This window comes from Trichosurus vulpecula, chromosome 8, assembly GCF_011100635.1.
Source record: "Trichosurus vulpecula isolate mTriVul1 chromosome 8, mTriVul1.pri, whole genome shotgun sequence".
Taxonomy (NCBI): Eukaryota; Metazoa; Chordata; class Mammalia; order Diprotodontia; family Phalangeridae; genus Trichosurus; species Trichosurus vulpecula.
The window spans coordinates 22,465,254-22,491,325 of NC_050580.1; the positions used below are offsets into that span (position 1 = coordinate 22,465,254).

General features: G+C 47.8%; 1 protein-coding gene across 1 annotated transcript in view; it reads right to left on the bottom strand.

Annotated features, from left to right (window-relative positions):
* Positions 1–26,072, bottom strand: part of CCDC6 (coiled-coil domain containing 6) — a 93,795-nt gene that overhangs the window by 46,933 nt on the left and 20,790 nt on the right. Inside the window, 1 exon segment of the mRNA XM_036735000.1 lies at positions 2,457–2,606. Within this exon segment, the coding sequence (XP_036590895.1) occupies positions 2,457–2,606 (150 nt within the window).

A 26,072-nucleotide genomic window follows, 5' to 3' on the forward strand; every position in this document is an offset into this window, starting at 1 on the left:
ATGATGCGGCCATGTCCTCCACCACCAACACACTCTTAAAGTGATCCTTTCTTCACTCCGTGGTCCTCGCCCAATCCCATCACCTCTCCAAAGTCTCTAAGGCAGCACAGAAACATTCCAACTTCCTCGTTCGGACAAGCCAAGCTAAGCGCAGTGACAATTTCTCAACAAGAGGGTTCTAGGAGTTTGTGAAATGAAAGCCTACCCCAGAAGTTTTCTTAAGTGTGGTCTGGGGGCCCCTGAGAGCTCATGAGGTTGAAAGCACTATCACAATAACATAAAGATATTTTTGTTTCTCAAACAATAAATATCAAAAGACATAATCCACATAAGCAGAGAACTCTTTAAAAATGTGAAGTCTTTGATAATTCTTAACAGCATAAAGGGATTTCCGGACATGAAGCAGGAGAACCACTTGCCTAACCCAATGGATGTTGTTGGTTCTACAGAAAGAGGACACTGCGTGAAACAATGTTCCAAGGGGCAACTGGTCCCAAAGGCAATGTTGTGATGAGACCGCTGACTGAAGAACATCACGACTGCCTTGGGTTATCAAGTCTCCATGCCTATACTGTGAAATCACAAGTCAGGGAGATGTGGGTAAATCTCTATATTTCAAAACATTTCTAAGCTATGCTTAACTGGTAACTTTGAAGAAACAAAAACTGAGGTCCTTAAACTCTCAGGAAATCATGCAGAAAGCACTGTGGGTGAGGTACAGGGGCTGAGGGTCTGGGTTCAAAGCCTGGGGTGAGTCACTTTACCACCCCAGGCTTCAGCTCCTTGTCTGTAAGATAAATCGGATGAGAAGGGTTGGCAGGCCTGTCTAGCTCTACTTCTAAGACCCTCAGATCTTCTTCTTTTGTTTATTGAGAAATCCAGATCAGTTAAGAGCCTGCCCTAGGCCACAGGGACAGCACTTGGTTCTGCAGACACAAAGACCACAAGGAGATTGCACTCTAGCTCAGAAAACAGTGCATACACCCATAAGCAAATACTAGGTAACGGGGCCTGAGGGAGTCGTGGGGAGAGAAGCCGGGAAGCGAAATCAGGAAAGGTTTCTTCTAAGAGTCAATGAGTGTTAAAAAGTAACCCTAAAAAACCCTTCCATTTCTTTAATTGTCATGTGGTGAGAATGTGGCATTAATCAGTCACTTGATGACATAATCCATTTTGTGGCATTTAACTGACAGGGTTGTGATTTTCCTTTTTAAGGAAAAAACCCAACATTTCCTTCTCTTTGCCCCCACTTCAGCTCTGACATTCAGCTTACTCAATGCCAAAAGGATTTGCAATGCCTTCATTTGCACAAAGGAAAAAAAAATCATTAACACTTGGAGTTAACCCCCTATTGCTACAATCCTTCATCCTGGAGGACTCCCAGGGAGGAGCACAGTCACCATTACCAAAAGAAAGCTGGTTTGTTGTTGGGTTTTTTTTTAAGTTTTCCTCAATCAAGGAAGGCTCAGGGTATCGAAATACAAGAAATGCTCCCTCCCACTCCTGGGGCGCTGATGGTTCTGCCTTTGTTGGAGCCACCTCTCCTTATCCTCACCCCAAAATATGGTGAGCCCTGTATTTGCTAAATATTTATGCCAAGCCAAGCAGCCCAGCAACTTCTTCTGACAATGTCCACCGCACTGCACAGCCCTTGGCCACCTCCCTCAACAGGGCAGGGAGGGCTGCCTCCGGGGCAGGTGTCCAGGATCAGGATGATTCACCTTGGCAGAGGAGGTTTTGTTTTTGTCTCTGTGTCCCCAGCATAGGTAGCAGGTGCTAAATAAAATACAGCTCATAGGAGTTGGATGCTTTTGGGGGCCGGCACTCACTGGTATCTAAGTCACCAAGTACAGGCTTCTCCTGGTTGTCTGTTTTGCTCTGCATCAGTTCCTAATGATGTTTCTGACAGTTCTCTGACTGCTTCCAGACCTCATTCATCCCCTCCTTATCTCTCTCCTGACTGCCCTCTCTAAAATGGCCATCATTTTAAAAAAGATTGGAATGCCCCAAATCTTCCTTTATTACAATACTGTAACATTTCATCCTATCCATATACCACCACCTCTTCAGCCACTCCCTGGGATCTCTGGACAACTATTTGTCTTCAGTTTTCTGCTACCACAAAGCATGGTGCTGTAAATATTCTATCAGAGAGCCCTTCCCTCTGACATCAGCATCCTTTGGGTAGCGTGGTAGTGGGATCCACTTACTGACTTGTCTTGCATATTTGCACAATTCTAACATGGAATTTTAAGGAAAATGTTTGTAAAAAGCAAAGGCTGATCCCATGGCAACAGAGAGGCCCCTGAAACTCATCAGAAGACTCACACTTTTCTGTTGCTTCACCTCTTAGGATCATCTTCCTCCTCAGCAAACATTTCAAGCAAACTGCTGGACCAACCAGCTCACTACACTTCCCTTAGGAGGAAGGAAGGGGGGCCAAAAGGATCATTTACCTGCATCAATTTTCTGGAGAGCTCATTAGTGAGGAACTCTTCTTCCTTCTCGTAATTCACAGCCAGCGTCTCCTTCTCCTTCTGCAAGGCCTGAATCTTCTTGAACAAGGTGTTACTAATGAACTCCTCCTCTTGCTCAGCCCTGGCTTGCTGGAAAACAAAAACACATGGATGGTAAAGAAGACAGAAATTTACAAAAGGAAATGGGATGGGGGGGAGGGGAGAAGCTCAATTTCATACGAATGTCAGTTTCATTTGGAGCTAGTCACACCCCAAATCGGGAAATTGGAAGAGGCTAGCCCACCCACGTATCCCTCCCTATGGCTAATGATTTTTTTAAAGGGGGGAGTCATTCTCTAAACAATCTTATTGGTATATAATCAGAGTTAAGAAAACCCTAAGAGCTCAATGGCATGAATTCAGGTCCTCTCTTCATCTCATTACAAGTCCAACATTTATAAGCAAATTCATATGGAAAATACACTGCATTTTGTTACTACCTCGTTAAATTTAATACAAGGATATAGCCTGAGTTACAATTTTATTGGAAATAAGAAACTCCCAGATGAGAAAACTCCTACCAATTCAGGTTAGCACCTCCTCACTAAAGTAAACTCATGTTAAATATAAATTTATCATGTTTTTAAGAGCTGTACATAACAGAAACTCACAGGTTTGCATATGATCATCTTCTGTTTATTTATGGAAATATTCATGTTTGTTGATGTTTTTAAACTTCATAATAAAAAATTAACAATAATAACAAAAACAAAGAAAATGCTCCACAGACAGACTAGAGGGACCAGGACTCATATCCCTCTGTGAGCCCAGGCTCAGTGTCATGAATTAGATAACCACGAAGAGAAAGCTCAACTCTAAGACTGCATTCTCAGAATTTTCTGCAGACCAAATTTCCTAATTATATTAAAACAAAATCCTAAACAGGAAAAATTAAACAGTCTGCCACAGATAGTTAATTAATTTTTTAATTAGCAACACCTTGATTCCTTCACTATTTATTTGTAGTTAAAATATTCTGCTTGTGATGAGTCCCGCCACCCCCCATGCCTAATTCTGTAATCACTCCCCCCAGACAGTGACAATTACAAGCAAACTAAAGAAGCTTCCAGAAGCACCTGATTTGATTTGAATAGCTCTGGCTTTAAGACAACCAGCCCAACCTTGTAATGGCGTATTGTGATGCATTAAGCCCTGATGAAATATTCATCCTTTATCTGCCACACACAGTGTTAACGCCAAGCCCACAGTGTGTGCCATCAGAAATCCTGGGAAAGTATATCTGTAACGCTGCTCACATACAAGGCCAAGAGGCTCCCATTTGGCTCCCTCTCCCGTCCACACACCCTAGGTTAAGCACTTGGCCTCCTAGAAAAGGCCTGACGGCTCACATCCCCAGCACTTCCATCCCTTCCTGTGATTATTTAGGAACAATACGATGGCCACATGGAGAATATACGGGGTAAGAAAGGTGACTCATGGACTCTTGTGTACAAAATATAGGTGTTGGGTCATTCACAGAGAATCAGAATCAAGAATTTGGGGCACAAAGGGCCTTAGGAGTCAGCTAGTCCCACCTGGACCTGAAAGGAATCACCCCTACACCCCACAAGCCGTCCCCCAGCCTCAGCCTGAATAAGAAATGGAACGCACCATCCCGGAGGTCACCCAGCGCTCTGTGGGACACCTCTGTCACCAAGTTCTTCTCCTGGTCCTGCCTCTAGGGCAAAGCGGAACAAGTATAACCCCTGCTCCATGTTACAGTGCTTCAAACACAGAAGAGCTTTCATGCCCCACCACCGCCGCCGCCGCCACCACCACCAGGCTGCTCTTCTCCAGCCTGAACACTGCGAGTGCCTTCAACCAATCCTCACAATGCCAACTGCAGCCCTTTTGCCATGCTGGCTGCCCAACGGGATCCATGATTCTGGCGGGTTCTGCCATCATCCTTCTCTATTTGTGTTCCAGCCCAGCCGGGGTCCTTGCTGATCCTCATTCAGCACACCCTCCCCTGGCTCTGCCTCTGTCCCCCACACACGCCCTCCTCAGCTTGGCCTCTTGGCATGCTTAGCCCCCTTCCAAGCTCAGTTCACAGAACACCACCGAGTCAAAGACTCTCCTGAGCCCTCCAAAGCTAAGCGCTCTCCCTCCCCCTCAAATTCTCAGGTATAAACTTATCTAATCAAATTTTATATGCCCTCTGCTATAGTCCCCACTCTTCTAAAAACTCCTTGAAGGCAGGATTTTTTTTTATCTTTTTATTCATACACACACACACACACACACACACACACACACACACACACACACAGATAAACTGGAGATAATCACAGAGAGGGAAATGAAAAGTTAGCTTAGGAGAAGATAAAAAAAAATTCCAACCTGTAATTCTGGGAAGGGCCAGCCTGAGGGTCTTGACTAACAAAGGCCATTTCGTTGGATTCACCTCTTTTAGAGCTCAGGGAAGCTGAGACCACAGTGTCACTCAGGTTTTCATTCAGCACATGTCATTGCTCCTTCCCAGAGCCTAGGCATTTGTCCCTACCATACCAAATCTCTGTCTGTCTTCCCACCTTCAGATTCTGTCTCCAATCACCAACAAGCCCAGCATGCTCCGAGATGATCAGACAAAAGGCAGGACTCACAGGTCTCAGAAGGCCTCTTCCCCTTTATCCCAAGATCCCTAGGCTCTAGGCCTCTGTCTGAAAACTGCCAACAAAGATGAACTCCCTGACTCCACTTTGAGGATCTCTGTGACCTGAAGCCCACATCTGCCCCCATCAAATATCCAACCCTTGCTACTGCTGGTTCTGCTCCCCAGGGTCAATGGAACAGAACAAGGTTCATCCCTCCTTCCCAGGCAAGCATTTCAACTACAGTGGCACAGAGTAGGTGCCTGATAAACGTTTATGGCTCCACTGATATGTGAAGATAATAATCCTATCCTTCCCCCACCCCAGGGGAATCAGCATGGGTTTACACACTGTGCTGCCCCCCCATCCCACCCCCATAAAAAGAGGTCTGAGAAACCAGCTGATTAACAATCATTTTGCACAGCTCGGTCTTCGGGCTTCTTTACAAAATCCCAAATGAGAGTCAGGGTCTCTTCCACTGAATGAGATAGTAGCATAAGCCAGCACTGAGAGGCTGAGTTCCCAGATCTTCTGGGTTCTAATCTGTCAAGAAGGTGAAAACCCATTCCATTCTGAGGATCTGGGTTCAGATCTCCAGACCTTCAGCTCTCCATTCTACCCAAAATCATCTGAGAGGCTAATGCAGAGCAAAGGCCACACTGCCTTGTCACAGAAGAGGATCATACGCAGTTGGAGAAGCCTGGGTACAAACACCGCAGCCAAGTGACTCACAGCATGAGGCACCACGGCCACCTCCATTCTCTCCTCACTCCCATCTTTCGCTCGCTGCCAAAGTGACTTTCCTGAAGCCAGCTCTGACCCTGTGGCCTCCAGGACCACATACAGAATCCTCTACTCAGCTTCCCTGGCCCCCACCTTCTGACTAGGTGGCACTGGCCTCCCTCCACACACGGGACAGGTCATCTCTTCACTCTGGGCATTCTTAGCGGCCATGCCCCAGGCCAGGGATTCTCTCTCGCCTTATCTCGAATCTCTGCTAACATCCCATTTGCTCTCTCCATCCCCTGCCCTCCTGAATGCTGAGTCCTTCCCTCAGACAATCTCCAAATAGTTCCTGTCCATAGCTGTGAACATGCTGGCTCTCCCACCAGGCTGGAAGCTCCTTGAGGGCACAACCATAAGAAGGGAATTATGATTTTTACATTAATTGACGTGATATGTGTAATGAATATACTAACACCCAGCACTAAGCATAGTGCTCGTTAACTGGCTGACTGAGCACAGTCAGGCCCCTTCACTTCTGAGCCTCGGTTTTTTGGAAGCAAAATGGAGATAAAGGATCCCTTAGCTCATGATGTGGTCGTGAGGATCATATGAGACAGAGAGAAAGCTAGACACATGCTCCACACAGGCCAGTCAGCTGGGTTTCTCCTCAGCTGCCAGATGAGGCTATGATTTCACTGACCCAGAAATGTCCTAGTGAAGGGAGTCTCTATAGCAATACAAGCCAGCCTCTGCCCTGAGACCCACTGAGGGTCCCAGGGTCCAGAGGGAAGCTCCCTTCCCTGACACAGATGGGCACAGAGAGGCTGGCTGAGTGACCGGCCCAGATCACACAGAATCAGGCCTTGAAACCAGGCCTTCCTAAGTCCATGTCCAGTGCTCTAGGCACTAGGCCACTCTTCCTCTTAGGATTACTGGGACACATCCCAAATCTTTTGTTTTCAAGGTCTTTCTGAAGCTTCTGCCCTTTCTGATGGAAGGCGGCCCATTGGCTAGAATCGCCATACAAGCATTTCTAGAGCGCTAGGAGCTTTCCAAAGCACTTCCCAAGTATCTCTGATCCTCCCACCACTCTGGGAGGCAGGCACTATTATCATCCCCATTTGCCCATGAGGAGGCCACACAGAGAGGAGGGGGCTGAGTCCAGGTCGGCTGCCTCCTGAGGGGCTGTGGAGACTCCCTCAACAAGAACATTCCTGTAATGTGAGCGAGAGCCCACTCTGTGAATGTCAGTTATCATTAAATGAGTTTGCATTCACCACCGCCTACTACTGACCGTTCAACAGCTTAAGTCAGTTGTTGCTTTAATGAAGGAACCTACTTTGTTCTACCCATCTGCTAACTGCCTTTCTAAACCTAGGAGGAACTCAAGTCCCTCACGGCCCTTTGTGCCAGGGCCCCTTCTAGAAATCCTGGTCTGGATTCTAGCCTGGGGGGGGAGGGGGGCTACAAACCCAGAACTAATGCTGCTAAGTTAGGCAGCACACGGTTAGTAAGACCAGTTAGTTAAACCAGAGAGCTGCCTCTCCCCAAAAATCCTATGAAGCAGAGGGGGTAGCTAGTCTTTGAGCTGCCAAAGCTCGGTTTTCCTGGTCACCTAGTTGATCAAGGTGGCAGGGAGTACAGGTGACCTCTTGAGGGCACTAAAGAGCTTTCTCTTCGATGGTCTCCGGCCTACGTGACAATTTATGCTCGAAGGTATGCATGTACCCTCTCTTGGAGGCAGTTTCTTCATCTGCAAAAGAAAGGGGTAGCGCTAGATAACCGTTAAGATCTCTCGCAGCTCTGAAGGCCTGTGACTGACTCTAAGGTCGCCCATTCCATGAGAAGATGGTACATCTCCCATAAGCCCATCTCTTCCTTTAAAGCCAAATGGGATCATCTGCCTCATTTTACACATGAGGAAACAGGGGTCCAGGGAAGTGAAGAGAGCTGATGGATGGTCAGCCGGGTGGCATTTGAACCCAGCCCATCTGGCTCCGAATACATTAGTCCTTCCATCTAGTCCCACTACCTGCCCCTCCCCACCCAGGCCAGCAACTCATTTCATCACAGGGACAACAAAGCAAAAATCACCTTTTAAAGCAGAGCTCCTAAGTCCTGTCCCTGGGGAGGGATGGTGTTAGTCACAGAAGGGCAGCTTTGACAGAAGACACAGCAGCTTTACCCTAGTTGATCATCCACCCACGGGATCACATGGCTCCCAGCTGGAAGAACCTTGGACATCACTGGGTCTGACTCCTTGTTTTCACAAGTGAGCAGCCTGGGACCTGGCAGGAGAGGGAAGGGCAGCATTTCTGCAGTGCCTGCGAGGTGCCAGGTGCTCTGTGTGGTAGCTGCTGTTATCCCCAATTTACAGCTGAGCAAACCAAGAGTGAGTGCCATGCCACGGTCACAAAGCTTAGAGCCCAGGACCACAGAGGCCACCTTGTCCAACCTCCTCCTTTTGCACGTGTCAGCCCAGGCACCAGAGGGTTCGAACCCAGGTCCTCTGACTCGCCATCCAGGGCTCTGGTTACAATCCCACGCTGTCTCTAGGTGGCAGGAAGCCTGAGCACAGCCTGTAATTAGGGCGATTTTTAATAACATGATAATTTCTCCCAACACAGAGCAGGGAGCCAGAGAAGGAGCAAACAGGGCAACATCTCCCAAACTCCTGAATCCAGTTTTATCAGAATCACAGATTTAAATCTGGACTGGGGACCTCAGAGGCCAAGAGAGTCAAGTCCTCCCTCGTTTTACAGGTAAGGAAACCAAGCAAGATCATTTAAGAGAGAAGGGGAAGTGGCTGAACTATGCTTCCAAGGCTAGGAATCCGGGTGGTTAATGCCTTGGCAAGTCAGGGACAAGCTGCGACCCCCATCCCTTGTTCGGAACAGAGCCAGGCTGCAGCCTGGCAGGTGGGGGTCAGTTGGGAGTGGGGCAATGGGGGTGGGCTTCAGAATAGGCCCCCCCAGCTTACGGAAGAAAAAACAATGCCCAGTGTGTGCTCAATCCCAGAAGAAATGCTTGGTTTACTTAAGCACTGTGCCTCGCTAATGACAAATATTTATTAAAGTGATTGAGAAAAGAAAAGGCTGGAAAAGGAAGTATTTGGGAAGGGAAAACAAAGCCATCTTTTATTTTGCCTCCAAATTTTTTTAAAGACAAAAACAAACAAGTCACTGGAATTATCACTCTCCTTGGATCTTCCAATCTCAAAGCTAACCTCCCTGTCTCTGGGTGCAATTTTGTGGCAGCGCTGTGACTGGGCATGGGGTCAGGCGAGTGCTAGGGGCTGGACTCAGGAAGACCCGAATTCAAGTCCTGCCTTCAATGCTCCCTAGCTGTAGGGCTCTGAGCAAGTCGCCTAATCTCTCTCAGTCTCAGTCTGCTCATCTGGAAAATGGAACACCAGGGCCTTCGTCATGGGGTTACTGTGAGGATCAAACAAGAAGCGTGAAGATCCTTCAAGATCCAGACAGATGCTGGCTGTCATCACCACCAAGAGAGGAGCCATTACTGAACTGACAAGCCTGGCAGAGGAGACCAGACAGCCAAGGACCGCGCCTCAAGTCAGGAAGGCCTGGGCTCCTACCTGCAGCTCGGGCACGTCAACATCAGGTCCTCCAAGGCCAGCTGGGCCAACCCCTCACGTTACAGCGGACGACACTGAATCCCAAAGAGGTCAGTGGACTTGGCCAACACTCCAAAGACCGTAAGAGGCGCCAGGGGCCAGACCTCTCACAGCGGAACCCAAGAGAAAAGAAACCGCCAGCCCAGAGACAGGCGTGACCCATGCCGCAACAGCATCTTCCCAAACTACAGAGGCTGCGAGAAAACGCAGACTGCCAAAGAGGAAGATTCCCATTGAGGGCTACTTTCTGCTGACCCTGAATTCTCACACACACACACACACACACACACACACACACACACACACACACATGCACGCTTACAAACATACCCACTCCAAGATCCAGGAACCACCAATACAGAATACCTACATTAAAAGGAGAAGCTGGGCACTGTAACAAAGTTCGAGGTGGTTGTTTTATTTTTGGAAATGGCTTTCTCCTAAAACTATGTTTCCGTGAACCTTTCAAACCAGGGGCCCAGGGAGGCTAGATTCCACCATCACCGGTAACCAGCTCTCCCCAAAGAGTCTCAGCATCAGATTATTTGCCAAAGCCGTTGAAACCTTGGGGCTGGGGCAGCAGTGACCAGGAACCATCCACCTCATACTGGGGTAATCTGTATTTCTTTCCAAATGGCACTTGGCTGCCCATTATTCTAGGACATGCTAGTCTGTGGGTACCAAGGAGCTCTACGAATGATGGATCTACACACTCTGGGCATTACAAGGGCAAGGGAAGCTCCATTCTACTAGGCAGAGGAGAGGCTGGAAGCTGGCCTCAAGCCCTCTGCCACATGCTACCTGCCCAGGTAAGTCACGCCCTCCTCTTGAGGACGATAAATTGCAGTGCAGCTACATATCTGCTTCAGTCACAACAATCACAGATTTAGAACTGGAAGGAACAGCAGAGGCCACCTAGGCCAACCCCCTGAGTTTACAGATTAGTAAACTGAGGCCCAGAGAGGTTAAGTGACTTCCCCACAGTCACAGAGGAGTAAGGGTCAGAGGGAGGGTCTGAATCCAGATGCTCTTCCTCCAAGAGAACATAGGCAATTTCATCCATATCTAAGACACCAGCACCACACCAGACACAGCATCCTGGTTAAGAAATGCTGGATGGATTCAAGGAACAGGGATGGGGCTGTGTGCCAGACAAGAGGAAGAAGGCAGAAGAAAATGAAAGACCTACCTGAGTCAGAGGCAGAGTTTGGAGAACTTTTTTTTAATACCCTCTTGCGTCCCTGACATAGTCACTAACTCACTAACTCACTCACACGCTCTCTCTCTCTCTCTCTCTCTCTCTCTCTCTCTCTCTCTCCCCCTGCCCCCCCCCCATCTTCCCAAACACTCATGGGCAGAAGCCTTCCCCCCGGCCACATGTCAAAGAATTCTGGATGCAAATGAGCAATCACCATCCTGCCTCCCAAACCCCCACTGTCCCAGTGTACTGCCCTCATCTAGATGTTAAAAGGACAGCAAGACTTTTCAACAAATTCACAGGTGTGTGAACTGGCAGGCAGCCCCTTAACTGTGTCAAATGAAATTCCTCATTTACCCAACAGAATGTCTAATCGGTAGATTTCAGGCCTCCTGTTTGGGGAATGTAGTGAGGGGAGGCAGGTGGACACAGTCCGCTACCATCAGGTCCCCCGCTTTTCAGACAAGTTCATGTGCTTCATCTAACTCTAAATACTCTAAAGTGGGGGTTCTTAACCCATTTTGTGTCACGGGACTCAAATGTACCCCTTTTTGGAATGTTTTTACATGTAAGAAATAAAATTAACGGGATTTTAGAGAAAAATAATTATGCTGAAATACAGCTACCCAAAAAAATTCAGTTCATGGATCCTGGTTAGGCGCCCCTCCTTAAAAAGGTTTTGTTTTGCTCCCCCACTTTAAACAATGGTTCCAAGGCCACAAGACTCCCAGAGGTGAGGGGGGGACAGGACTTCCTTTGGTCTCCTGCATGTCTCTGGGAGCTGCTCTCTCTTCAGTCCCAAGGCATCCGAATACAAACCAAGAATAAGGCCAAGCCGGTTCCATCTACACAGAATTCATTTTCCATCAAGAATAAAGGACCAAGGGGAGAGGAGGAGGCGTAATCCCCCTACCAAACCCAGGATCCCAGCTTGCAAGGGCTCCTTCGCCCCTCCCCCTCCCAGAGCTGCTCTGTTCAGTCAGTGACACTAGAGGATGAAATCACTTTTTCTGTTGGGAAATCAAAGCACTGAGCCAGAAGGAACCTCAAAACCACAAACACACCGGAGAAGCTGTGTCGCTTACACACTCGATAGCCTGGACCCAAAGCAAGGTTCTCAGGTTCCATTCTCTGGGTCGTTTGGTAAGCAGCTCTGGTTCAGTGATGGCATTCCAGAAAATTGGCTCCAAGATCCTTGTTTCAGATGCTGGTGCTAACAGGCAAAGCCGGCCTCCAGGTCCTCTGCTGCGGGCAGTCTCCCCCTCCTCCAGGACCATCCCCACAATGGCCCTCCTTCAGCCCTGGCCTCCTCCACCGTGGCCAGACCTAGGCCCCACTACCCTACTGCATGCTCGTGGGTCTAGTCAAATGGGCTGATTCCCTACAGCGGGCCATTCCATCCTGCCTCAGGCTCTGCACACAGGCTGTTCTGGGTGCCTTGTCATCGCCTAATATCTACATGGTGCTTGAAGGTTTGCAAAGCACTTTGGCACTCAAAGCCACCCTGGGAGGCAGACGTTCTTATCATCCCCATTTACAGATAAGGACACTGAGGCTTAGGGTGGTGAAGTGACTTGCCCAGGGTCACACAGTTAGTCCATCACGGTGACACCTCTATCCCTCTTCCTCACCTCTGCCCCCTCAAGCCATGCTTCCTTCCAGCTCCCACCCCAGCCCCATCTCACACCTAGTGTAAATATATCTGTGTGTTCAGACTGTCTTTCCCAAGATCACAAGAGCTACAGGAAAGCAGAAATGGCTTCATTCTGGGTTCCCAGAGCTTAGTAACAGCGCACACTCATGGGTGCTGATGGGGGAAGGCATGGTCTCTGCCCTTCAGGGGTGTACATTCACCTTGTAAAAAACACAAACTTCCTGAAGGCCCAGGGACCCTGATCCAGAAGAGGCCTCGGCAGCCTGGCGGGATCCTTTCACTTTATAGATGAGCCTTGACAAGGCCAACAAGGCAAAGTCTCTGAGTCAGCCTGAAGGATACCAAGCGCCGCATGAGGGGCAGTTGTTCTTGGATGGCCCCTGCCTCCACGCTAGCATCAGTGTCCCCTGCTCTGGGCCCACAGACATAGGCATGGAGGGGCATGGGGGCATGGAAATCCAAAGGGGGAAACCCCAAAGTCTTCCAGGGCCTTGGACCTGACCCACCCCAAAGTTCATCATTTAAATTCTTCAAAAGTGAAGGACAGGAACAGACATCAGATAGCAGTAAGCCCTAAATGCCAGAGAGAAAGAGACCAGCCATTGGTAAATTTTGGTACCTCACATGCCAAGCTTAGGGGCCAGGGGGCCCTTCCCTACAACATCGCCTACTGACCATTTGATGAATTAAATTCTAGGGTTTACAAAGGTTACCTGAGGGAGGACCAGTTTTTTGAGATTGTACAACCGGTATTATGCCCATTTTTGGATGGGGTAACTGAGGTAATAAATACCATATTTCCCCATGTATAAGGCACTCCCATATATAAGACCCCCCCTTAATTTGGGGGCCCAAAATTTGAAAAAAAAATGTATTACATAAAGTTATTGAACTCAAGTTTTATTCATCATAAAATTCATACAACTCCTCATCACTGTCAAAACTCCCATCCATTAACTTGTCCTCATCTGTGTTTGATAACGAATCACTGTCTTCATATATTGCCTCATCTTCAGTTCCATCTATGACATTTGAAATGCCACACTTCTTAAATGACTTGACAACGATCTCAATCTTGATATTATCCCAGGATCTCTTCACCCAGGTACAAACTTCTCCTATAGTTAGTTTCTTCACTCTTGCCTCTCATGGCCTTCTTCTGCCGTGGCGTTTTCAGTCTTGGATTGTTTTCTCAGCTAAAGGAGGACCAAACTTACGTTCAGCAGCACGATTTCCATTCACTTTTGCAAACTGGGTCACTTTTAACTTGAATTCAGCACTGTGCAAAAATCTTTTCTGAGCCATTTCTGGGCAGAATGTGGCACAATGTAACCTAACATACCGGTAACAAATGCGAAACAATGAGCTCAAAGAACAAGTGCAAAAGAGCAGGAAATGCAAGTAAAAAAATCTACAACAATAAGCGCAAAAACAAGTGTGAAAAAGTGGGAAATGCAAGTAAAAAGATCTATAACCACTGTGTAAGACGCACCCAGTTTTTAGATCCCAAACTTTTCGGAAAAGGGTGCTTCTTATACATGGGGACGTACGGTAACTTGCTCATGGATTCCCAGCGCAGCTCGGAAGTTTGAGAGCCAGAATCTGAAACCTGGGCTTTGAATTTCTTAGAGCTCCTCACCCCCACCCACCCACACCCAGCTCTCAAAGTCCATCTTTTCTTTTTTAAAGCTCCAATTTTGTCAGAGGACAGGAAAGGCACGGAAAACTGTGATCCTGGTGGAACCTCCTATATCACCATTTTCTGTCTTGTGTGAAGGCTTGTTTCAGTAAGCTAATGGAAATTTTTAAAAATTATAGTTAAAAAAAAGAATTAGAATGCACAGATAACAGATCCAAGGTGGGACACGGGTTGGTTATGGCCTTTCCCCTTCTAATTCATCCACACAGAGCCCCAATAAGAAGCAAGAATTAGACTTGGGCCTTCTTCCTCAGATGAAGATTCTGGCAAACAGAGGTTGGACAAATTAACCTGCAGCTCCTGATGCAAAGACCCAAGGCTCTTTGATACCCTACTTCAGCTGGGTAGCCAGGGCTGAGGAAGGCAGGAATCTCAGGACCCCAGGTCCAATGCTACCTGCAGGAGGGTGAAGGCTCCTCCTAAGAAGGTAAGATCAGCCCCAGAAAAGAAGCTTGCCAGGACCAGACAAGATATGCCATTCAGGAAGAAGGGCAGGAGGGTGCTCTGACACCCACCAGCACTAACTGAGAGCCTACATGTCAGGCACCATGCCAGTGATAGGGATGTAAGGCAAAGAATGAAACAAAACCAACAAGGACAGCTGAATCCAAGAGAGATTGGGAAGGAGACCTCTAGGAGTTGAAAGCAGATTCCAAACAAGACGAAGGATCACAAGAGCCTTAGAAATGGGTGGCTCCAGCCTCAAGGTTAATCCAACATCCACCAGCTTATCCAGAAACAAAAGGGGGCTAAATTAAGTGGGGAGAGAGAGGGGAGCTAAGGAAACAACGGAGCCTACCTCTCCGAACACTTCCAGGAAGAACAAGGCTAACTTTCAGGCCTCCTACAACTTACGAGAGTTCGATTTTTTTCAACTAACAAGTATTTTCTCTCTCTCTCATCTCCCTCCCTCCTCAAAAAGAAAGAAAACACTTGCAACAAATATGCATAATCAAGCAAACAAATTCGCCCACTGACCACGTCTCAGAAAGGTGTGTCTCTGGTACCTTGAGCCCGGCGCTTGTCTGTCCAGAAGTGCGGAGGATGGATGGATCACAAGTGGTCACTGCACTGGGCCCCAAATTCTTCAGTCTTTCTCTTGTGTTTATTACTTGAAACTCCAGGGGGTTTCCCATAATAATCAACAATCAAATTATAAAAGTATTTTCTAAGTCTGTGTGTTGATTGGAGAGAGCAAGCTGTGTGGAGGACCAGACTTGGCAGTTAAGAGGGAGGAAAGGAGACCCAAAGCGTTGAAGTGGCAAAGCCAAGGTCTGACCCCCATGTGCTCAGAATCCACATGCTGCATCACAAGGCATGGGAGAAGCATGACCCTGACTGAGCCTTTCTAACAGGAGGGCCAGGAAGAGAATAAAACCAAGAGCGAGAGCAAGTTGTGACTACCCCAGCTTAGGAGCTGGCAGACACAAAGACAAAAATGAATGACCCCTGCCCTCAAGGAAGTCGTTCTCATGAGGGCAAACAACATACCCACAGAAATGTCAATACAAAGAAAACACCAAGGATTGGGGGAGTTAGGGGCTGGGAAGGGTCTTCTCATAGGGTCAGGGCTCTAGAAGACACATCTAGTACCCCTTTGTGTAGCACACAGAGCTCCGTAATTTACCCAGAGTCATCCAGTGTTGATGTCTGGATGGGAACCTGGGTCACCTCCCCCAAAACCCCATGGCCGCTGAGGACTCTAGAAAGCCACAGCGTGGGGGCAGGGGAGGAGGGGCAGAGCATTCAAGGAGTGGGGAGGACCAGTCTGTGCAAAGGAGGGGCAGTGGACACTGGCGGGCTCAGAGTCTGGGGAAGCGAGTCTGGTCAGGCTGGAGAGGCTTCTCTTAAGGATTCCAGAAAGAGCAGCCATGATTCTGCAGGTCTTGTCATGGCCAAAGTAAAGACTCTATCAGCCTTCTGGCCCTAGGCTTTCTTTGGGGCCACCAGCCATTTTGCCTTTTCCACAAGGATTTTCCTGATGATTTCCAACTTTCACACAAGACCCCAAAGCATTAACTTACACCTTCAGAACACTGAGCCCCCATAAAAGAGAAAAACAGGCAAAGCTCTCACCATGACATCACCTGGGGCCTTGCAAAATGCATTTCTTATGTGAAAATCTATATGCTGCTGAAAGTCTTGTCTGGATTAGCACATTAGGATCATGGCAGCCCCAAGCCCTCGTTTCATCAATAGGAAAACTGAGGCCCAGACAAGTGAAGTGACTGACTCGGGGTCAAACAGCTGCTTAGCAGCCACCACGACGACCAGAGACCAGACACGGGCTGTTGGGCCCAGGGAGTTTGATGTGAACTGAGCCAACGACTCTGAGGTGAAGGAAGAAGAAACCCGGCCATTTCCCCCATTAAATCTGCTGTTGTAAACCTCTGGGTTTGCCCCTGGAGTGATGAGCAAGAAAATCCCCTTTAAAAACCAACACTAAACCCAGAGAAAGGCTGCTGCCGAGGGCAGCCATGCAGAGAAGAACTAGAAAGATCACAAGGACATAGGAGGGGCTCCTTCACTGCCACTGAATAAGAGGTTGGACAGCCACAGATCCATGTGCTGCACAGCAGCCTCAGAGGATGACAGATCTGGGGCTGGAAGGACCTTGCGGAGGAGTCCAAACTCCCTCATTTGACAAATAAAGAAACTGAGGCCCTGAGGGATAGACTGAGGAATTATAATCTAATTCTGATCATTTTACAAATAAGGAAATATGAATTTAGCCCAGTCTATATCCTGTGCTCCAAGGAAGCTGGCAAGAAAAAAACCAATTTTTGAAGAGAATGGCAGAGGAATGGCAGGCAGCAGCAAAGAACCAATAGTAGGAAGGGAAAGAACAATCTCAGGTAACACATACCCAGATCCCCTGGGCAGCCCCATCCCCGAGACACCCATCAGCCAACACCGATCACTCCCCTACTGTGTGTCAGGCATGCTGGAGACCCACTTCCTGCTCCCCAGGAGCTTCCCCCACCTCCCAGTAATGGAAAGAGCACCAGATGCCCCCAGTGCCTAGAAAACAGATGGGGATTCACTTAACAACCCTGCCTGCCGCCTGATGCCAAGGCCGGGACCAGGGCCTCTCCTCAGAATCAGTGACTTTGTAGGCCCTGACTGCTCGTTTACATGCTCTATTCCTGTACAGATGTGCCCCACAACGTCCCCACCCCACCCCACCCCGCCCAACTCAATGCATGGCAGGGGCCATTCTGGTGTCTGGAACACCACATGTATAGTACCGTACTGGGTTGTACTGAATAAACACCACTGAACTGAATGGACTGATAGTCTCACAGATACTGAATCAGCAAGCATCTTTGGCAGCATCACCTCACCTCTGCTAACAGAGCTGACATTCCCACCATTACACACCCCCAGCCTTTGGGATGGAGGAGCTCCCTGGGTAAATGGGCCTTCATCCTAGGCCTACATAAAACAGTCTTCCACAAAATGGGGTGGCCTGCTTCCTGTGTTCCTCCAGGGGAGAAAACCTTCAAGGAAGGGGCAGGGAAGGTCTCCTGTGAAGGCTGAGAGGGAACATCGGTAACTTGGGATGTTAAACAGTGGGATGTCCCCCACCATGCCAGCCTTTTAGAAATGTGACAACAGGCCTCCTCCAAATCCAAAACATATTTGCCTTTTGTCAAACAGGGGAGTCAAAACTTGGGTTTGCTGGGATTGTTAGACCCTTGCACTTCAAAATAACCAAGCAAATGAATATTTTTAAAGATGTGGATATTTAAAAACATACTAACTCAGATTTGTTAGGCCAGCTTTCAGCTTAGCAGCATGGAAGGCCAGATCCTCCAAAATGAATACACACTTCAATGGTTAATTAACACCTTATTCTATGAGCTGGGGCTATAAAGACAGACATGGAACCCTCCCTCCCCGGGAGAGCTTACTGACAGTAAGGGACCTCACCTATGATCTAAGGCAGATGCCTCAGTGGAGGAAGAAGGCCACAGATGAATGAATGAGCATCATTGAGTCAGCTCTGGCAAAGCTCCAGGAGCCAGGTAAGCTCTGGGGATACAAGGACTGAAGAGACACAGTCTCTGCCCTCAGGGTGCTTCCATTTTAACAACCTTTGACTCCATCAGGAGGATGAAATTCTGCTACAATCAGTAGCAGCTCTTTCAGAGCTGTGGGGCCCAGTAATTAGGGACAGGGATGAGCCTCACAACTGATCACTGGCCAGTCTTCAAAGGCAGCAGGGTAGGGCTGGCCAGGGTACCCTTAAACACCACCCTTAGACAATGCCAGAAGAAGAGGAAAAAAGGGCAGCACCCAGGAAAGACCTCCAAATTAACAAAACTTCCCACAGGCAGAATGGTCAAACCACCTTGAATTTCCCTGTTAATATTAGGTATAGACTTGGCAGTTTTCACTAGAATGGAAGCTCCCTGAGGGCCCGGCTGTTATACTTTGGTTCCTCTGCCAGGCCCAAACATGCTAAATGACAGGAATACTGGTAAACCTTTCCTAAATGTTTGTGAATTGACTGGTGCCAATAATGAAAACTCCAGAAGAAGTAAAAACCCCGGCCTGGAGCGGATGAGCACAAATTTTCTTCTCTTCCATTTCACCGCTTGGAGATAATGAGGTCCAAAGTGCCTCCCCTGGAGGTGGGGAACCCCTCCCTGCTCCATCCAACAAGGATTTATGGCCAGCCACTCTCCCCACCATGCTGGGCTGATGTCCAGCTTCCAGTCTAGCTGGGAAAGCATGAGAAAGGGAAGCTGACCCCAGCACCCTCGCCTCCTTCTGCCTTTGTCAATGACCTGGTGGAGAGAGGGCCCGAAGGTGAATCCTCAGTCTGACACCTAAGCCCAAGTGTGGCCTTGTTCACCAGGCTTCAATGCCGCTTCCTCACCTACATAAGGAGGTGTTTGGGTCTCCGAGGTCCCTGCCCTAGATTCTGTCCTCACTGCAGTGGTACGCGATGGTCTTAAGAGGAAAGCCTGTACCTTGAGGCCGAGATGGGAGCCTTCCTCAGGCTTCAGGTATGGGAAGTGATATGAGATAAAGCAGGGGGCGGGCAAGACTAAGTGGGAGCCTCCAGCCCTTCCACTGGATGGTTTCCTAGGTTATGAGTGTCATTAATGTATCCCACAAGACTTTGGGTCAGGATCAGAGTTGTTAGAGAGTGGAAAAGTTCTTTGTAAATGTTTATTAAGTGACCAAAGGGGCTGGGTCTGTGATTTCATTGTTATCTGAAATCCTGAAGAGCAAACTCCCAAGCCAGGCCAAAGGGAACTTTTTCTGCAACAAGGAGCCTTCAAAAACAGGGCTGCTTGGGACAGAGATTAGACTTTTGCCCAGGGATCAGGGGCCAGGATGTGGCAGAGGGGGATTGAGCCCCAGCTTGGCTAAGGCCAAGTCTGGCTCTCCTGTCTGCTGCATCAAAAAATAAAAATAAAAAGCTGACAGTTTTTAATAAGCCAATGCTTTTAACAACTCCCAAATCACAATTTCTTCTGTGATGACTGGTGCCTCCCTATGGCCCAGTTACCAGAATGGGTAAGAAAAGATTCCACTGGACAGAACTGGATGACATCCCAGGAAGCCTCCCAGGCCCTGAAGGCAGGCCCCTTTGGGCTCTGCCAGATGGCTCCACTTTTTCTCTGCTTTGGGATAACTTATGAAAGAGGAGACTGACCAACAGAACCAGCTAAGTTACTGACATAGGCCCTCAAAGTCATGTTTGAGGAGAAGCCTGCTCTCACATTTTAACTCGCTCGCTGTGGCTTTAACAGGCCTCAATGACTTCTGGAACAAGAAGGAGAAAGTCAGAGAGCAATTTCTCTAAATGAAGAGTCCACCTAGCCACTATTTTTCAAGTTTAGGGTTAAATTAAGGTTTGGGGTTTTTTAAAACTTCATTAGATAAATAACCTTGTGAAATATAACCAGGAGAACAATGGGGAGTGTCCACTTCACATGGCAAAGTATCTGTTATCGTGTGGCTCTTGACACAGGGTCAGTCGGTCAATAAGTAGTTTAAAGCATCTACTCCGTGCCAGGTACTGTGTTAAATGCTGGCTGATCACCACCACCACTCCAAATGCACAATCTGGAAGTCATCTTCATTGACAACACTGCCCCCCAAAAAAGGGGGGGTAGGGAGAAATGGCTCCCTTCCCCTGGAAGACAGAGGCCCTCCAGTTCAACCCTTTATTTTACAGACGAGGAGACTAAGGCCTAACGGCATTTTGGGATGGCCCAAAGTCCTGAGTAATCTGGCCCTGCCCCTTTCTCCCTGGGCAGGTGCGGATCTTTCTGGGCCTCAGTTTACCCACAATGAGGAGAGGTTTGGCCTAGATTGATGGACCGGCATGTATTAACACATTAGTGTGTGACAGGCCCCACACTGGACATTTAGGATTTAGCAATCTCTCAAGTCTCTTCCAGCTCTGAGGCCCAGGGTCACAGGACCAACCATCAAAGACATCAGGGACAAGCCTCAGAATAAGCTTGTTCACCAACAACTGCCTTGTTTCCACCTCCTTTACTGAGTCTCACTTGCAAACACCTCTTCCCACCTCCCTTCTCCCTAGCACCCATTTCACCCATAACCTCTGGGAACATCAAGACGTGTCAGTAAAGTCACACTCAGTCCCAGAAGCTCCGTTGGAACAGACACACATGAAGGATCCCAGACTGGCGAGTGTAGGGGAGAGAAAAACTTCAGCTGATACAATTTGAGTGACGTTGACCTTCGATCAGCTCCAAGCTTGCTATGGCAAAGAAGGCTCCCACTCCACTGGGTAAGAGGACAGGGGAGATAAGGCCGCCTGCCTCAGGCCATTCCCAGGCTCCAGCCAAACTCTCAAGAAGCAGCCTGAAGAGGCCCCAAGCAATCTCCCTGCCCAACACCTAAGGGCAGAGTTTCCTTCAATGACTCTGTTCCCTTTTCTAAGACAGATCTCTCTAGGCTTGGAAGTGGGGGAGGCCATGTTTGCCTGCCTACACCCTGCTTAAACTCCAGAGCACCAGCCTGTTCTCCAGGTCAAGTGTGACAGAGCCCTGGACAGAAGGCATCTAAAAAATGCCAGAGATGGCCATTACGAAGCTCTAGAGAAAAACAACACGGTGGATGTTCAGAGACAATCACAAGCTGCAGTAACAACCAGACAAACCAAGCAACATGTCCAAGGTCACACAGGTTAAATTGGCATTGGCAGGGCTGGGATCCACACAGACTCACTCCAAATCCAGTCTTCTGTCCGCCAAACCATTATTCTAAAAAGGAAATATTGGAAGGGTAACGTTTTTGCAAAATCATTTCTTTTCAAAATCCTTGCGTGGCACTTTAAAGAAATTACCAGCTGGAAGTATGCCTCACTTTGCTCCTGCCCTAATTATGGGAAAATTACCCATACCGACCCCCCCCCCAAAAAGAAAATGAGAAATACGGGTCCACCAGAGGAGCCGATGTGCTGGGGCTGCCTCCTTTATAAAGTGATTCTTCAGTTATCTGAAAGCTTTATAAGGTGATTCTTCAGTTATCCGAGAGCTTTACAACGTTATCTTTTGGTCAATAAGCATTTACTATCAAGTGCCTACATGGAGGTGGTGATCTGCTGGGGAAGAAGGGAGGGAATGGAAGAGACGGGTAAGCTCTGGCAAGGAGACGGTGAAGGAGGAGACAGCGGCAGGAAGCATCGGGGGCTGAAGAGGAGAGAAGAGGGAACTCACAGGGAAGGGCCACAGGAATCAAGGCTCCTGTGAAGAGGGATGGTGAGTTAATTAGGAAGGCACTGTAGAATTGCTTAGCAGCAGTGAGGGCCCAACTGAAGTTGTAGAACATGAATCTCTAGTGGAACCAAGGAGTGTGGTTTCCTAATTTGCTTTAAAATAGCAAATTCACCAAGTGTATTTTGAAATGTTCACCAGCCCTAAAGTCACTTAACTTGGGCAAGTCACTTAACCCTAATTGCCTCCAAAACTTTTTTAAAAATTAGTTTTTAAACCATAAGACACATTCTACTAGATTTATCAACAACTTTTTAGGAATGCATAGAATAAATCTTATCTACAACTCTGAATGTCTCTTACAGAGAAACTCAGTAGTGAATCAAGACTTTGCTCCCAACCCCATGAAATGTCAGCTCCATGAGAACATGAACTGCTCCTGGGATCCAATACCTGGCTCTGGAAAGGGCTTTCCTTCAAGGCCACCTGGTCCATCTCATCTTTTCACAGATGAGAAGTGAAGCGGAGCGATTTCAAATGGCTGCCGAAGTTCAATATCAGAGGGAAGATCTGAACCAGGCCCCTGCAGTCAAGAGCAGGGCTCTTTCTACAAGTCCACGGTGCTACTCTGCTCTGCTTCTGGCTTGTATCCCCAGCACCTGGCACACAGTAGGTACTTAATAGATCTTTTTAAAACTAACGCATGATAGGTGCTTAATTTATTCCTCATTTATGTACTGAGAGGTGTTTTTATTGTGAACAAATATGGAATTTTAATTTTAGTCACTGAGTCTGAAAATGTACACAAAATGCTTTCCCCTCCCCCCAAAATCTGAAAGCATAATAATATAGCCGAGCATAAAAAGGGCAGCCTAGATGGCCTCTCAGGCCTTCCCCCCACCCCAGATCTATGACCTTGTGAACCCAGAATGGCCCCAAACACTTTGCAGGGCCAGGGGCCAGATGATCACACTGGAGCCTCACAAGCACCCCAAGGGAGAAGTCATAGAAATGCCTCAATTTCAAAGATGAGGAAGGGATGCTCCCAGAGGCTGCCACTTGCAGAAGTTCTACGGACAGGTCTGGAGCCTGGCTCCCTGACTCCCTAACCCGATGCCCTACAGCAGGCTGCACCTAGAAATAATGCATGTACCAATTCACAAGGCATAGAAACACTATCCCCCCGTGACCTGAAGATGAGAATTCCCTAGAAGGCCTCGGGGAAGCCCAGGCTACAACCTCTGACAAATAAGATGTGAGGAGGGGAGAGGAAGGAGGGTCAGGTAAACCCGGGATCAAAGACCTCCCTGGTCCCCCTTCCTCCCTCCAGCAAGTGCCCCCACAGTGTAATGTATGAGTCAGCATTCTACCTGCTTCACCTAGGTGGTGGTGTGGGATAAGGAGCTCATTTTATGTTTTGGACAGAAGTCATCAATACCAGCTGTGGGGCCAGAGGCAATACCTAGCTTCCATCACCCCACACTGCCCCTGACTTAGAAGACCCAGTCTGGTCCCATCTATGACTTTATGTATCCAAGGAACTCCCAGAGTGAAATGTTCTCCACTGGTGGCAATCCTACAACTGGTCTGTAATTTAAGTCTTGGAGAGTTGCTGCTTGAGGCCCAGAGAGGAAAAGCAATGGCCCACTGTCAGAGAGTGTCAGAGCCAGGATTTGAACCCAGGGCTTCCTGGTTCCCAGACTGGCATAAGGCCTTATCAATGTGGTGCCCTCAGCCATACCACCTTCCTTCTTCTCTAGATCACACTCCTGAATCTCTGGATTTCTCCTCCATACCTCAGCAGCCTCCTCCCCCTGGAAGGTCCCTGGGCCTCCTCAGTCCCATTCTCTGATTGGGGGAAGTTCCTCCTGGAATCTCCATTCTGAGGAAGTAGCCAGATCACCCCAAGCTCATTCCTCTACTCCTTTCCCAGGCACACCCTCCAGCCTGCCCCTACATGAGCATCTTCCTCCAACCCCAGCCAATATCAGAGCCAGGGCAAGGGGCAGTGAATGGCTGAGCTCTGGAGACAGTTCCAAAGTGGCCAACAGAGGGCCCCCCATCCTGCCCATGCACAGAGGCCTCTACAATGCAATCTCACAGCACAACCTCAGCCCAGAGCACTCTGTTCCTCTCTAATTCACTGAGCTTCTAACATCATCTACTACAATGACCTCAGATCATATCTTCTTCTCCTACTAGACTGGAAGCTCTGTGAGGGCAGGGAGTCTATATTAACTAAACTTTGTTTCTCTAATATCCCAAGTACAGCCCTTTGCACACAGAAGATTCTTAGTAAATTTTTCTGAATGCCAAAACGTTTTTGAGCAAACAAAGCCAATGCAACCAAGATTAGAAGGAAAGCAGAAAGCTGGGAAACTATTTTTACTGCCATGTTTCTGATAAAGGCCTCATTTCTAAAATATATAGAGGACTAAGGCAAATTTATACAAATACAAGTCAATCCCCAATTGATAAATAATCAAAGGATATGAACAGGCAGTGTTCAGGTGAAGAAATTAAAGCTCTCTATCACCATATGAAAAATGTTCTAAATCACTGTTGATTAGAGAAATGCAAATTAAAACAACTCTGAGGTACCACATCTCACCTATCAGACTGGCTAACATAACAAAATAGGAAAATGATAAATGGTGGAGAAGAGATGGGAAAATTGGAACATTGATGCAGTGCTGGTGGAGCTGTGAACTGATCCAACCATTCTGGAGAGCAATTCAGAACTATGCCCAAAGAGCTATAAAACTGTGCATACACCCTTTGATCCAGCAATACCACTACTAGGTCTGTATCCCAAAGAGATCATAAAAGAGGGGAAAGGATCCACACGTGCAAAAACATTCACAGCAGCTCTTTTTGTGGTGGCAAAGAATTGGAAATTGAGGAGCCATCCATCAACTGGGGAATGGCTGAACAAGCCGTGGTGTATGAATGTAATGGAATACTACTGTGCTATGAGAAATGATGAGCAGGCAGACTTTAGAAAAACCCAGAAAGGCTCATGATAAACTGATGCTGAGAGAAGTGAGCAGAACCAGGAGAACACTGTGCACAGTAACAGCCACACTGTGTGTGACTAACTTTGATAGACTTGGCTCTTCTCAGCAATGCAAGGATCCAAGACAGCTTCGAAAGACTCATGACGGAAAATGCCGTCCATATCCAGAAAAGAACTATCAAGTCTGATGGCAGATCGAAGCAGGCGTTTGCTCTCTTTTTTTTCTTTCTTGTGGTTTTTCCCTTTTGTTCTGATTCTTCTTTTACAACATGTCTAATATGGAAATATGTTTCACATGACTGTACATGTATAGCCCATATCAGCCATCTTGGGGAGGGGGAAGGCGAGGGATTGAGGGATCCAAACCTTATAAAGTGAATGCTGAAAACTATCTTTACGTGTAACTAGAAAAAATAAAATACTGTTAGGTGGAAAAAAGTTGTTTTTAAATGCCAACCTTCTATCCGACTAGAAACAGCCCCCAGGCTCAATTCTTCCTTTCAAGTCACTCCTGTGGCATATGGGGTCTTCCAGCTCTTAGGTTCTAGCTCAGAGACACTGGCTAGTCAGATGCGGTTCACCTACCTAAAGAGCAACATTTATTCCCAAGAAAATGCAATCATCATCAAAAGCAACCAGATACCAAAACAAAGTCAGATAGGCAGAGGGTGGCTGAGTGACCAGCACGGAGCAAGAGGACAATCTTTGAAGCCTTTGGAATGGAAAACAGTGCAGGGTGACACAAGGCACTAGGGAAACCAAGCTTGGAATGGAATTAGAAGCACCAGCCATCGACGATGTCCAGCCACCAAAGAAGGCTGAGCTCCTCCCAGTCACCAGCTCCCATTGGAGCAGAACCACTGGGCACGCATTTTACACAATTTACCTTTGTATTGTTGTTTCTGCAGTAAAACAGAAGCTCCTGAGGGCAGGGAGTGGGTTTGATTTTCAGTCCCCAGAACCAGGCATCCCAGCACACAATAAGCATTTAATGAATGTGAGGTGAATAAATGAATTTCTGAATGATGTGTGCAGAAAAGCTAATTATCACTGAGGTACCAACATGTAACCGAGACAAAGCAATCATTGAGCACTTATGGGCTGACCAACCAACAGCACGGTCCATCAAGCCCTGGTTTATCTTGGCCCAGAAGCCTCAGGAGCTTTCTTCTGCCTCTGGGATGATGCGATCAAGCTCAAAGCCTCCCGTTGGCCTTCACACTGAAGGGGGAAAGGAGAGGAACCCACAACATATAAATAAGTAGGCACACAATACATTCTGAGTGGTAAGAATGTAACTGTATCTGGGGGCCTGGCAAAGACCTCCTGCCA